A 13,948-nucleotide genomic window follows, 5' to 3' on the forward strand; every position below is an offset into this window, starting at 1 on the left:
TGCCTCGCTTGGCAATTTGTTAAAAATGTTCACATTAGGTTTGTCCTTCTTGACCTCACAACGGCTCTTGGGATATGTAGTCTTTCGTGCTGCTTTCGGTTTTGAAAAAGGACAAGAAATTATGGAGATATACACATGTTCCATGCAGTGTTTTAATGCTTATTTATGAGTGCAATAAAACTAAAACTCAAATGACATTATCTCCAGTTTTACTTGGTCGATTGACTTCAAATAAAAACTGGTGTGGACATCAACTTCCACACTTTCAAATGAGATCAGCCATCGGCAAGTGGGTGACCTAATTACAGCGTGACGAGGCTTCAAAGATGATATGCGTAAGCACGTCGCCGCCGACACGTTCGGTGTTAAAGGGGTAAGTAAAAGTTTAATGTTTCAACTTTACTTAATGTTAGAGTGGCTTACAATAAATTACAATTAGTTCACATTTCTATTGTATTTTTAGATGACAAGGACTTTTGTTTTGAAAAAGGCACTACCTGACCGACCACAATAAATGGATTTCCTAAAATCAGCTCAAGTCAGAATGGTTAGAATGTCCGGGTGTGACCTTTTTTGGCATATTTAGCCGGAGGGCTTTGGACGAAGGGTGTGCTCGTGCCTGGCGGACACACATCAGTGGAGCAGAGGTGGAGATGTCAAATCTACATACACAATACTTGTGTCTGGAAAATTGTGTTATCAATTGTATGTTATTGATGTATTATTATAATTTATTATCATACAACATCTGTTTGTGATTCCTGGCTAAAACTAAGAGGGTCGAGTAAAGAAATGACTGATTGTATGATCGTGTTTGACAGAAAAACATCTGGTTTCTGTTTGTTTTCCTGTGTGATGCCTGAGTGAGTACCTTCTCCCACACGGTTTGCCCTTTAACCTCTCCCACTTCTACATTCCTATCAGCCATAAGCAATGTTGCTGCCTTTCTCCCATGTCAACATGCCAAAACTGTTTGGATCAAAGCAGTAGTTTTGTTGACCACGACAGGTGAGGCAAATGGGGAGCTCGGAGAACCGTGGAAATTGATTTTGAGCTGAGTTGGGATCAAAATGTGGAAAGAGGTATTGATTTCCATCAGCATTCTGTGGACTATTCGGACCATATGAAATAATTTGAACTTAATGTTTTTATATAGCATTTAGGAGAAACCAGAGCTGCTAAAAAGGGCTGTAAAAATAAACAAATAAAATTTAACTCTAAGAAAATACCAAAGAAGAAATGGTGGCAATCAAGGGAGGTAATTTAAAAAATAAAAAAATGGTCGTGTAGTTCACAAGCATCAATTTAATTATCCAAGCAAGAAGACTTTCTCCCATCAAAGATCAAGACAAGTCTGGAAACAAGGAAAATGAAATCAAAAGCAGACAGAAACACAGAACATCAACAACTTTCTTTTTAAATTAGCGGTAATTTAAAGGAGTGAGCAGTAATGTACAACATTTAAGTTTATACTGTATGTAGTTATTTTAATGTAATGACTTTCAAATCACTCTGAATTTCCTGTGTAAAGTGACCTGGAAATTCACCATGGCATTTCAGCCCAAATTATGTCACACTCAAAGGCTTCAAAGAATCCAGAGCCAAACATAAATATGTGCATTTCCATCTTGTCTGAAAGCTATCCTTTGTTTCGTCAACTTTGTTGTGACATTACTCAATAATTCAAGGATATTTTTCCTTTTTCTTTTAGCTTCCCTGACACATGTTCCGTTCTCTAGGAAGCTGTGTAAGGCTGTAAGCGCTCACATCCACCTGACCTAAAAGCTTTGACATCTCACAGGGGCGATCAGTGCACACTGAGCTGACAAAAATACTGCTCTTGGTTGCATCGGTGTGTCTGTGTGTTCCTCTGTAACACAACCTTGACCTAGATGCTAAACAAACATGCAAAGGAGTGGGTGAGAAATGACTAATAGTTCTCTAGCAGCAGTAGTAAAACTGCATTGTTTTAGCTGTCTGATTTAGTTGGTGCTGCTTTTTTACAATTTTAACAAGTGCTACATGGCCTTGTCTACGACCATTCCAGCTATTGTATATATTTTATATTTTCTGCTTACAGACTGAAAAGTAAAACGTCCTATTAGTCATGATGACTAAAGATTTTAAATAGATATTTTTAAGTAATTTGTTTTTCCAAAGTTTTAGTCGTAACACATTTTATTAAGTTAATACTGTGAGCTTGATAAACTGAGTTGAATTAACATAAATTTTATCCCATTTTATGTTGTGAAGCGGCTATTTAGCACAGTTGCTCGTGCGCATGGCTCCCACGGATCAGTGCAGGTTTGATCTTTGGTTGGAGTAAAACATACAGTATTTACTTAAACCTGAAGTCAAATTTACTTAAAATGTTGAGTTCAAAGTACTTCAACTGGAGTCCTATTTATTTGAATGCTGAGTTCAAAGTGTTAACTTGTTTTAACCTTTTATTTTAATTCAGTGGAATTGGTTTATTTGAAATTTCAAGTCCAACCAACTTTTATTAACAGGTCAGCTGTGTTTTGTATGGGAACGAATTTTAGTATTAAAATTTGGGGGGCAATTTTTTTTTTGTGTGTTTACATTATTCTGTAATACTGTATTCTTGATGCAAGTATTTAAGTTTTATTTTGTTTTTTTTGTTTTTTAATCATGAAATTTAGTTCAAGTTTTTGAATTATGGTCTATGAACTGAACAGTTCATTTTAAAATTTGTGAACTGCAATTTTAAATAGTTCGTTTAGAAAATGAACTTTTTCAACACTGGTTCAATTGCTGTGTTTAAAAATAAATAAATAAATAAATCGCATTGTTTCAGTACCAGTATTGAGGCACATTATGCAAGTATTACACCAATTTTGCATAAATTTTTGGTATAGTGAGAACGACTGTGAATATGAACACATTCTTCCTCTGCCTAAGAAGCACCCTCCCAGCAAGTATGACAACTGTGCGAATAAAAGTCTCATAATTAAGCTGGATAGACAGATTGATTCAGATGAATAATAGTATGATGATATAATGATGACAAATGGCCATGATAGTAGTGGGAGTGATTGTTTTCAAGTTCACACGTGTCCAGGTCAGCATGTGAAAGCCCTGTGATTCAACTGCATATCTCGTTAATAAATTGGGTTTAGGAGCACAAACTAAAATAAATTTCCTCCCGTAACCTAACGGAGGATAGCACCAGACATGGTCTGCTCCGACCTTTTGACCCCCTGCAGTGTTGACCCACGCCACCATGAGCAACTTCCTGTTTTTGAGTCAGAGATGCCACATTGGATCTGAAGAGAGGTGTCGAGGAGTGGCCACACTGTGCCAGTGTCCCCTTATTTAACACCGCTGTCTGTCACATGAACAGACACCTCCGGGGGTACACACCGCATCAACCCAAATATTTTGTTACTGTGCCTAACAGTCCGGGTGTAGAAATGTGTGGCAGTCCTAACTTGTACACCCACCACTGAGTACACTCCTTACATTTTATTTTGAAATTGTGCAAAATTTAACACACTTGCTCTTTATTCCCCAGTGGGGAACCGTGAACACTTCAGCTGGGCCTTCACCTCAGCCATCACTAACCATCACACAATGAGATGTGCACACTGTAACAGTATTCGTTGACTACATACTAGACGTTGGCCTGAAGTTTCTTTTCCCGACCCAAGTTCTACTACCACTGTATAATGCTTGATTCAATAAATTAGCAAGGTTGTTTTCTTAAAATTGTTTAATCAAAATGTATTATTTACAGTTAATAATTCATACAAAATGATGTGTTAGTTTCCTAAGTGTAAATAATCAAATGCAAAACATTTGTAAACTAAAATAGGCTTCGACAATGAAAAAAATGAATATGAGAGCAAAGTGTGTTTTTTTGTTTTGTTTTGTTTTTAATCAGTATGAAATTGTTTTGTATTTATTTTAATTTTTGAATCTTATTTCTTATTTTTGTGTTTGTTTATTTGTTTATTGTTTGTTGGCGTGTTTATTTGTTGTGTACAGGTAACTATGGTCAGTACTGGGGGCACCCTGAATTGGTTGCCAGCAAGTCGCAGGGGACAACGAGATAAAAAACAACCATGCATGCCAACACTCATACCTAGGGATAATTTGGAGTATTCAATCAGCCGACCATGCATGCTTTTAGGACGCGGGAGGAAACTGGGGTGCGCGGGGAAAAAAATATTAGGCATTCAAAAAGAGTAAACAATAATGGGCAATTTTATTTCCCATAAAAATTTAAATTAAATAGCTCTAACTTTTCTGTTTTTCAAACAATTTTCAAAATCCCCATCGTATTACTAATACCAAGCCCTGTCAAGTCATACCCCAACAAAGGATTTTAAACATTTAGAAATGTTTTTGTACCACAATCATCTTTCCCATGAAAACAGGACTTTTGGGCCCCCTTCTGGCCACCAGTACAAAATACAATTCTGGACAGAGAAGTGTTCATTTTGGACAGTGTTGATTATGTTTACAAACTTTCACCTGTCAACCCGAGGCCGTTGGCAATCTTACAAATAGTGACGTATGCCCTTACAAATTGGTTACTAATCTTACAACGTTGTATATAGCGTCCAATATGAAACAAAAATAAAACTCAATTTTTAAAATAATATGAATTTATTAGTAATATTGTAACATATAGCATGGTGCAAATAAAGAACAATCAATATCTTCAGCTACATCATGATTACAAAAATTTAACAGTGACTTTTGTTATAATTGTATGTAGCGCTTTTGGCCATTTCTATCATGTGTCGATGGCTGCACTTCATGGCAATTCAGCTCGCAATTCAGTTTGACTCGAAGGTAGTTCGTTAGTGTGACCAATTTTAAATTAAAATGGTCAAATGATAAAATTACCTTACCGATGAAATCTTTGAGTCAGGGAACATTTCTTTTGCTAATTCTGAGAAGTGATCAGCAATAGTTGCAGGCATATTGTGTTCGGCAACAAATTGGCAGAATAAAATCTCCGCTTTCGTCACTTTTCATTCTGCAGACTTCATCTTTATGACCAGTGTTGTTAATCTTACTTTTAAAAAATAATTAATTACAGTTATAAATTACTTCTCCCAAAAAGTAATTGAGTTACTCAGTTACTTGAAAATAAGAGTAATTAGTTACTTGGCAAAGTAACTGGTGTTACCTTTGATGTTTTTTCTTTCATTTAAAAAAAAACATTGTAACCTTTGCTATGTTTGGAAGTTATTTAATGTTGTGAATCAACCGTTAAAGTTGTTAAAATTGCTCCCGTTTTTGCATTAGTTCCCTTCTGTCTACTTTCGACATGTGAAAGTTTTAAAACTTTCATCATTTAAAGATAGATTGAAGTCAAGATTTTGCCGGTTTAGGAGTATTTTAGATAAAAAGTTACTTAGGTTTGCTAGGAAGGTTCACTAAAACAGAGCCTTTATGAGAAGTCTCCTGCTTTAAAATGGCGGCTGTTTACTAACGCGCCGAGTCTGTCATTTCGGAAGTAGTTTTATATGCATGTAATATCTAGGCGTAGATTGTAGGCTGTCGGCTACAGTCAAGAAATATTGGCGCCATCTAGCCTAGCATCGCGTTTGTTACAGCGTCACAACAAACACTCTTCTCTCTCCGTGTCTCTGACTTTTCTCGCGTCATTCAACCAACGTAGTAACGCATAGTAACACACATTGTCTCGTTGCCGAAACGGTGACAAAAAATGTAATGCACGAGAAACGTACAGATTTTGACCATACGGCGTACACATTTAAAAATCTGTGCTCACTTCTACAAATTACGTCAAAACCGTACAACTTGACAGGTATGAATACTGTATTATTATTATATTTCCCTCCAACCAGGCCCGGAGTGACTAATCGGGAGCTTCTGGACGATTCCCGATGGGCCGGCCGGCCGGCCGGCCAGATGGGCCGGTCCGGGTTTTATAAAAAAAAAAAAAAAAATTTACACTGTTATGATTTTTTGTTTGGTATTTATTTAGGACAGTGTCAATGAGTATAACTTACATTCTGTTACCGCAGTCCCTGTGGGCCGTCTTAAAAAAAAAATATATATATATATATATATATATATATATATATATATATATATATATATATATATATATATATATATATATATATATATATTTTTTTTTTTTTTTTTTTTTTTTTTTTTTTTTCCCAGACGCATCCTCACGTGTGCAGACGAAAAATACAGCATGCAGCTCCGCCCCTTAATTGTAGTCTGTAATGAGCCAAATTAGCTGCTATCTCGGTGCTCGGATGGATAAAAAGAGCAATGGTGGCGCTGAAAAAATAAGAATTAAAATGAGAAAAGCACTCATGAAAGAATCGGCAAAATGCGCAAAAATAGCTAATTTTTTTCACGCAACGACCTCGCTGCCTCAAACTACAACGAAAGTGGTAAGGCCAGATGGCGAATAAAAATGCAACTTGCACCGTGTGATACGACAATATGTAATTGTGCAAACTTTGGCTTCTTGTAGCTCCTCACAAGGGATATGTAGCAGCAAGCATTAGCCATAAAGAACACACCAAAGGTGCAGAGCTGGAAGGGAGGATTGCCATGTTGTTCAGTGAGTGAAAATTAGAATTAATATAATCAATTACGTGGCGTTTTTAAAGTGCCATAAAGCTGACTTCAGTTGATCAGAATGCATTGTTAAAATTGACGATTTCTTTAATATGTGATTTAATGTCAGTGGCAGCCACAGGGGGAAGTGTTGAGGATGGGATTGCTGCCATTGATGCATTCAGTGTTGAAAAAACAGGTGAGGCGTTGTAACAGTGTGAACAAGCAAGCTTCAATTCTAATATGGTCACATTTTATGCTCAAATGATAATAGTGGCTGACAGTGGAAAGTGATAGATAAATGTTAGATGCAATTGACCTGCATATTTTACATATGCATACACATTTATATTACATATTATACACATTTTATACACACAGAATTACAGTACACGGCTGTAGAAAACACTGAACTGAACACGTGTATGCATGATGACATTATTTTAAATGAGTGGGCCGGTCTGAGGCATTAAATTCCAGGGCCAAAAATGAGTCCCACTCCGGCCCTGCCTCCAACCCTCAGGGATCTCCAAACCCTCTAGAATTTTATTAAATAGTTTGGTTCAAAACAGCAGAGCAACCTCTCCCCAATTTCTCAGGTACTATTTCCGGATGAACTTCCTTTCACTTGTAATACAAAGGAATCTCTCCAGCTCTTCATTTTAGGATGTGAAGATGCGCTTAATTTGGTGTTGTCTAGGGACGCACCGAAAACTTTCTGTTTCGGTTGGAAATACTTTTAATCTTGGTAAAGTGAATGAAACAGAATTTAATCACATGCACAAATCTGTAAACCCTGACCTTCCACCTCACCCGTTTTTTAAAATCTAAGTGCATGCAGCATTCGGACAATGTGGCTCAGCAAGCATTCTACTCTGTAGGCGGTGGTGCAGATTGGCATAAATTTGATTCCGTACACGCCTGCTCAGAGTGCTTGCTTGCTAGTCAATGCAAAGTACACTAGGGGAGTAATAATACATCGATCTGGATTTATATAGCCTACCGTATTGATTTTTTAAGCACAACTTGATGGCAAATCGATCAAAATGCAAAACATCAATCAACATCGTCATTTTATCCATTAACGACGCCTTTTTGTTAAAAAGAAATGATTTCATTCAAATTTATGAAATGGTTTAGCAACAAAATTGTCAAAAACTGGCAATCTGAATACAGAAAATATCTCAAATCATTAGGCACGTCCATTACTGGCAAGTTTAATGATAGCCAAAAAAACAATATTGCTGAATTGGAAAAACAAACAAAATTTTTAACATGAACCAATGGCTAAATCTAATCAATCATATGTCAGGTTGGTGGTGCGTCCCCTCTTCCTGTCCCTGAAGGCCGGTTGATAGGGGCGCGGGTGGCCCGGGGGACCACCCTGGATCCCTGGGGGTTGACGATGGCCCCTTTGCTGGGCTGTGGGAGGAGGGATGGGCTGCACTGGTTCCGCCCCCTCTGACCACCCTCCCTCCCCGGGCTGGCTGGGTGGGGGCCGTGGAACCGGGGTGGTGCCCGCGTAGCGTTTCCGCTCCTCTGGGTGGCTGTCGCATGTTTGATGGGGCTCGCGCATGGCTGGATGTGATTGGGCGCGATGGCGATGGAGCAGCGTAGGGTCAGTTGCTGGCGGGCTTACACTCACAAGGGAATCACACGATTACTGGTTTCTAGATCACAGAGCTGATTTGTGTACACTCCATCCCTCACATGTCTTATAGAACCCCCCCCTTCTTTCCCTGGTCAACAGGGCCCCCATATGGTGTCAACCGGAAATACATCTAGCTGACGATAGCATCGACATATTCATAGTTAGTATAGGTGTTCAATGTATTTCTTGTTGTTGTTTGTTTCTTTTCTTTCTTTTCTTGTGTTTCTTTTCTTCTGTTCCCCCATAACCCCTTCCTGTTCGCTGCTTTGTCTCAATAAACGAGGTATGTTGAATGATCACAATAGGAGTATATCATACTCCAATGTAAAACATTAAAACTTTTAAGACCAACCAGACACTTAGACTTCCATTCTCCGTGTCAAACAGCTGAACAGGACAGGTTTAAAAAAAAAAAAAGAAAAAAGAAAATTGTCAAAAACTTCAAAACTGCTCTGTATTTTTTTTTTATCGCTTTAGGCGAAATGTGACTGATCGTGTTTAATGCGTACATAAAATTGTATTAAATCAATCAAAGGCCCTTGAATCGAAAGTGGCAGACTTTGTAATATTGGCAAATATTGGTATTGTATTGAAATAGATGATTCACAGCCTTAGTGTGCACCTGGACCTCGGCATAAATTCATATATGAGAAAAAAGGGAGTGTGTATTTCAAAGCTGCACTAAAGTCATATTCTAATATTTTAAACAGTTTCTTGCATATGAAAGTGGAGTGTGCCCTGGTCTAAGTGTGTTGTCTGTGTAGCTTTTTGGGTTCACAAGTACACTAGTGAGAAATGGTGAATAGAAAGCCAGCTGCAGTGTGAAAGTGATCTAGATTGAGATACTGTATGTGGAGTAGAATGTTCCGAAGGCAGAAGAACACATATGTAATCCTTCTATGCGTGGATTAACGTCTTCATTCGGGTTTGTCTGTAATCCCTCAGCTCTCTGAAAGCGTGAGGTATGATGGTACTCACCAATCAAATACTTTCATGATTGTCTCTCCTCTCTATTTTGTTCGTATTGGTCATGTATTAGAAAGTGGGCACAGTTATTGAATGACCCAAATACATCAGCGGAGCAGATGTGTTGATATACAGGAAATCTGTCAGTGACTGACAGGCTAATTTAAAAGAGTGACAATGCGCTCATTGTTTTCAGGTTGACTCAGTGAAACTGGAACCCTGCAGACACCCGATAGCTGCTGGAGCGAGAAACCTGCTTTGTCCATATTCCAAACAAAACTCAGCCATAGTCCTGTTGATTTTGTTTGGGATGTAAAGATAGCTGACGGATGCAATTTTTATGCGTCTGTCCTGTTATTGCTGAAGAGTTGAACTGACAATCAACATGGAATTAATTGGATTTGGGAAATGCGGACTTTGAGAATTAAAGTTGTGATATTTTGAAGAAGTTGGGAATAGTGGAAGAATGACTTAAATATGCATAGATAGTATATCTTGGTTTGGGATTTTTATAGTTGACAGAGTGGAATTTGGTGAATGTGCTAATTAGTTCAATGTGGAAAAAAAGTTCTCTATATGTTTTGAATTGAACTGAATGCTTTGAATCGATCAGCAATTGGAAAAAGACGACATAAACGGGGGAAATGTGTCTAAATTTAAAGTTAAGTTATAGTAAAGAGGTTGGAATTTTAGAAATGTGGGAGTTATTGAAATGTGAGATGTTCTGACTGGCCGAAACAGTGTCAAGTTGAAATGGGAATGATTGGGAATATTTGTCAGTGAGTGTCATATGTAAGTAAATGTTTTCCTGTGTGTGTTGAAAAATGTTGGTCATAGTGCAAATTAGTGAATGAGCCAGTCAAAATGGTTTGAAAAGCAGACATAAAAAAGTTAGAAAAAGCAGTCAAATAGATAGTACAGTGGGGCAAATAAGTATTTAGTCAACCACTAACTGTGCAAGTTCTCCCACTTGAAAATATTAGCGAGGCCTGTAATTGTCAACATGGGTAAACTTTAACCATGAGAGACAGAATGTGGAGAAAAAAAACAGAAAATCACATTGTTTGATTCTTAAAGAATTTATTTGCAAATCATGGTGGAAAAATAAGTATTTGGCCAATACCAAAAGTTCATCTCAATACTTTGTTATGGACCCTTTGTTGGCAATAACGGAGGCCAAACGTTTTCTGTAACTCTTCACAAGCTTTTCACACACTGCTGCTGGTATTTTGGCCCATACCTCCATGCAGATCTCCTCTGGAGCAGTGATGTTTTGGGGCTGTCATTGGGCAAAACGGACTTTCAACTCCCTCCTCACCCCGTGGCGTCAAAATGATAAGAACGGTGAGCAAAAATCCCAGAACCACACGGGGGGACCTAGTTAATGACCTACAAAGAGCTGGGACAACAGTAACAAAGGCTACTATCAGTAACACAATCCGCCGCCAGGGACTCAAATCGTGCACCGCCAGACGTGTCCCCCTGCTGAAGAAAGTACACGTCCAGGCCCATCTGTGGTTTGCTAGAGAGCATTTGGATGATCTAGAAGAGGACTGGGAGAATGTGTTATGGTCATATGAAACCAAAATAGAACTTTTTGGTAGAAACACAGGTTCCCATGTTTGGAGGAAAAAGAATACTGAATTGCACCATACCCACTGTGAAGCATGGGGGTGGAAACATCATGCTTTGGGGCTGTTTTTCTGCAAAGGGACCACAACGACTGATCTGTGTAAAGGAAAGAATGAATGGGGCCATGTATCAAGAGATTTTAAGGGAAAATCTCCTTCCATTAGCAAGGGCATTGAAGATGAGACGTGGCTGGGTCTTTCAGCATGACAAAGATCCCAAACACACAGCCAGGGCAACAAAGGAGTGGCTTCGTAAGAAGCATTTTAAGGTCCTGGAGTGGCCTAGCCAGTCTCCAGATCTCAACCCCATAAAAAATCTGTGGAGGGAGTTGAAAGTCTGTGTTGCCCAACGACAGCCCCAAAACATCACTGCTCTAGAGGAGATCTGCATGGAGGAATGGGCCAAAATACCAGCAACAGTGTGTGAAAAGCTTGTGAAGAGTTACAGAAAACGTTTGGCCTCCGTTATTGCCAACAAAGGGTACATAACAAAGTATTGAGATGAACTTTTGTAATCGACCAAATACTTATTTTCCACCATTATTTGCAAAGAAATTCTTTAAAAATCAAACAATGTGATTTTCTGTTTTTTTTCCCACATTCTGTCTCTCATGGTTGAGGTTTAACCATGTTGACAATTATAGGCCTCTCTAATGTTTTCAAGTGGGAGAACTTGCACAATTTGTGGTTGACTAAATACTTATTTTCCCCACTGTACATAATGGTAAATTTGCATCAAAGCCCATCCTGGCATGCTGGTTTATGTCCTTACTAAGTGCTGAAGATCTGTTATTGTCAGCGCTAAAGGCCAAATGAAACATGTGTTCAAGTACGACATGGGAATCCACATGGTGACTGAGTGCTTTATCTGACCTGTGGATTTGGACGGTATTAATGTAATCTTTCTCTCGGTGACCAACAGGTCTTCTAATTTACTGAGACATCACATCTCATCCGACAGATGAGAGTAAACAATTTGACATCTGGACACTGGCAGCCAGGCCGACAATTTATCACGGTGGCCGCAAGAAAACAAGCATTCATAATTTCATACCAGCACACAATATTTACATTTTTAACCTTAAAAAAGTATTTCTAGAACTTGGTAGGGAGATGAAGTACAGGAAATGTTAGCTTTAAGGAAAGTCGCTGTACAGGAGGCTATTTGTGTTTCTTTGTCTCTCTGTCAGTTCGCTAGTGTGCAAAATATTTGGTTAATCCTGCAGGCGACGAATCCTATTAATTGTTGTTGGCCTATGACTTGTGGGAATCAATCCATTTTCTCTAGCGCTTATCCTCATTAGGTTTGTGTGTGAGCTGGATCCTATTTCAGTTGTCTTTGTGAGAGAAGCACACCCTAAATTGGTTGCCAGCCAATCACAGCCAATCAATTAGGCAAGCAACCCTTCACGCTCCATTCAAAGGCAATTCAAAATTTGAAGTAATTCGTACTCACTCAGCAAATGAGTTAAAAGAACAGTGGTTAGCGATTTCTGCATGTTCTATATATATATGTATACACATATATATATTCACGAAATGGTAGAGATTAAGACCTTGCAATCAATTGAATGAGAATTTATAATTCTACTCTGTGGCCCACTTTGCCTTCAATCTTTTAACCACCCCTTCAGCTCAGCCCGCCCTCCCACTGCCATGGTGAATAATTGACAAGCTCTCCTCCCCTCACCACTGTACATCTTTCCATCCTCTTTGTGATGTTGCTCATTAGGTTTTGCAGCCTGGTGACCACCCACATCGCCTTTCTAACAGCATGCCGTGGTTCCACCTGCTGTTCGCCGGATGTCGACAACGGTCGGAAAAAGACGAGTGGCTATCCGTAAGACAAACGCCTCCATTTATTTAACGCGAGGGCATTCAATGTGGAATTTTGTCACTTTTTTTTTCTGCATGTTTCACCAGGCAACTTCTATTTTCTCTTCTCACAAACAAGTTGATGGTGAATAATGCTGATTAGCTTTTCTTGAAAATAATTGTCGATTTTAGTCTAGATTGAAGTTTGAGTGTGCAGAGCCATGAAGGAGTTCCTGTTCCTCCTCCTGGCCACATCCGCCACATCCTCCCGGTCGCCTGGCAGTTGGTGTGAGCATGGTTGCAACTGTCGCGGTGATCTGAGGTTCACCATCTGTTCACGAGCCTCCTTTACTCAGCTGCCCGGGAGAGTCCCGTCTTACACTGAGCTGCTGGACCTGTCCCACAACCGCATTGCCATCCTCCCGGAGCACTCTTTGAACAAGAACCGCAAGCTGCGTGTGCTCCTCTTGCAGAACAACAACATCAGTGTGGTACAGGATGGCGCCTTTTCACAGCTGGAGTTCCTGCAAAAGCTGGACCTGAGCTGGAACAGGATTCCCAACCTGGCCAAGGGTTTCTCAATAGGTTTGGCCTTCCTGAGGGAACTGCACTTGGCCCACAACTCACTAAGTAGCCTAGACAGCAGCAGCTTCACACACCTGGACGGCCTGAAGCGGTTGAACCTGAGCGGCAACGGCATCCACACAATCCAGGTTAGATCATTCGCCACCATGAGCAGCTTGCGGCATCTGCACCTGGAGGGCAATCAGCTGACATCGTTGAGGAGTGGGATCTTCTCCATGTTGCGGTCGGTGGAGCACCTCAATTTGGCCGGCAACCTCATTAATGACACACAGGTGGGCGTCTTTAAACCGCTCACAAGCATGACCCTTCTCAACCTAGCTCGCAACCAGATGACTAGCGTGTACTTTAAGACCTTCCTGAGCATCCACACTTACAGCACCCACATTCTGCTGGAGGGAAACCCCTGGAATTGCGACTGTGATCTGCAGAGAGTTTTCCGCAAGCTACGTAGCGTCCAGCGACTCTTCCTGGACGACTACTACAACCTGACATGCAGGCAACCCGCGGTGCTGCGCGACTACCGGCTCATCCAGGTGGACACAGAATTGTGTATCGCCGAGACCGTCACCGTGCTCATCATCACTGTGACCGTCGTCATAACGGTCCTGGCTGCCATGCTCATGGGGGAGAGGAAGAGGAAGAGGAAGAAGAGGAGAAAGCACTGGACGCAGCAGGGAGAGCTCTCAGATGATTCAGACTATTGAGACTGATACTTTCAATT

General features: G+C 39.9%; 1 protein-coding gene across 1 annotated transcript; it reads left to right on the forward strand.

The window, feature by feature from the left end:
* Positions 1 to 12,375: 12,375 nt before the first annotated feature.
* Positions 12,376 to 13,931, forward strand: LOC130912091 (slit homolog 3 protein). Its single transcript, XM_057829895.1, has 3 exons — positions 12,376 to 12,486; positions 12,560 to 12,667; positions 12,840 to 13,931. Exon 3 carries the CDS (start codon positions 12,864 to 12,866, stop codon positions 13,929 to 13,931), a length of 1,068 nt encoding a protein of 355 aa, XP_057685878.1. The 5' UTR covers positions 12,376 to 12,486; positions 12,560 to 12,667; positions 12,840 to 12,863.
* Positions 13,932 to 13,948: the final 17 nt, after the last annotated feature.

Source organism: Corythoichthys intestinalis, chromosome 2 (assembly GCF_030265065.1).
Source record: "Corythoichthys intestinalis isolate RoL2023-P3 chromosome 2, ASM3026506v1, whole genome shotgun sequence".
In the NCBI taxonomy this organism is placed as follows: domain Eukaryota; kingdom Metazoa; phylum Chordata; class Actinopteri; order Syngnathiformes; family Syngnathidae; genus Corythoichthys; species Corythoichthys intestinalis.

Excerpts from the sequence above, each read along its gene's own strand:
- LOC130912091 (XM_057829895.1), top strand. The coding sequence starts at position 12,864 with ATGAAGGAGTTCCTGTTCCTCCTCCTGGCCACATCCGCCACATCCTCC.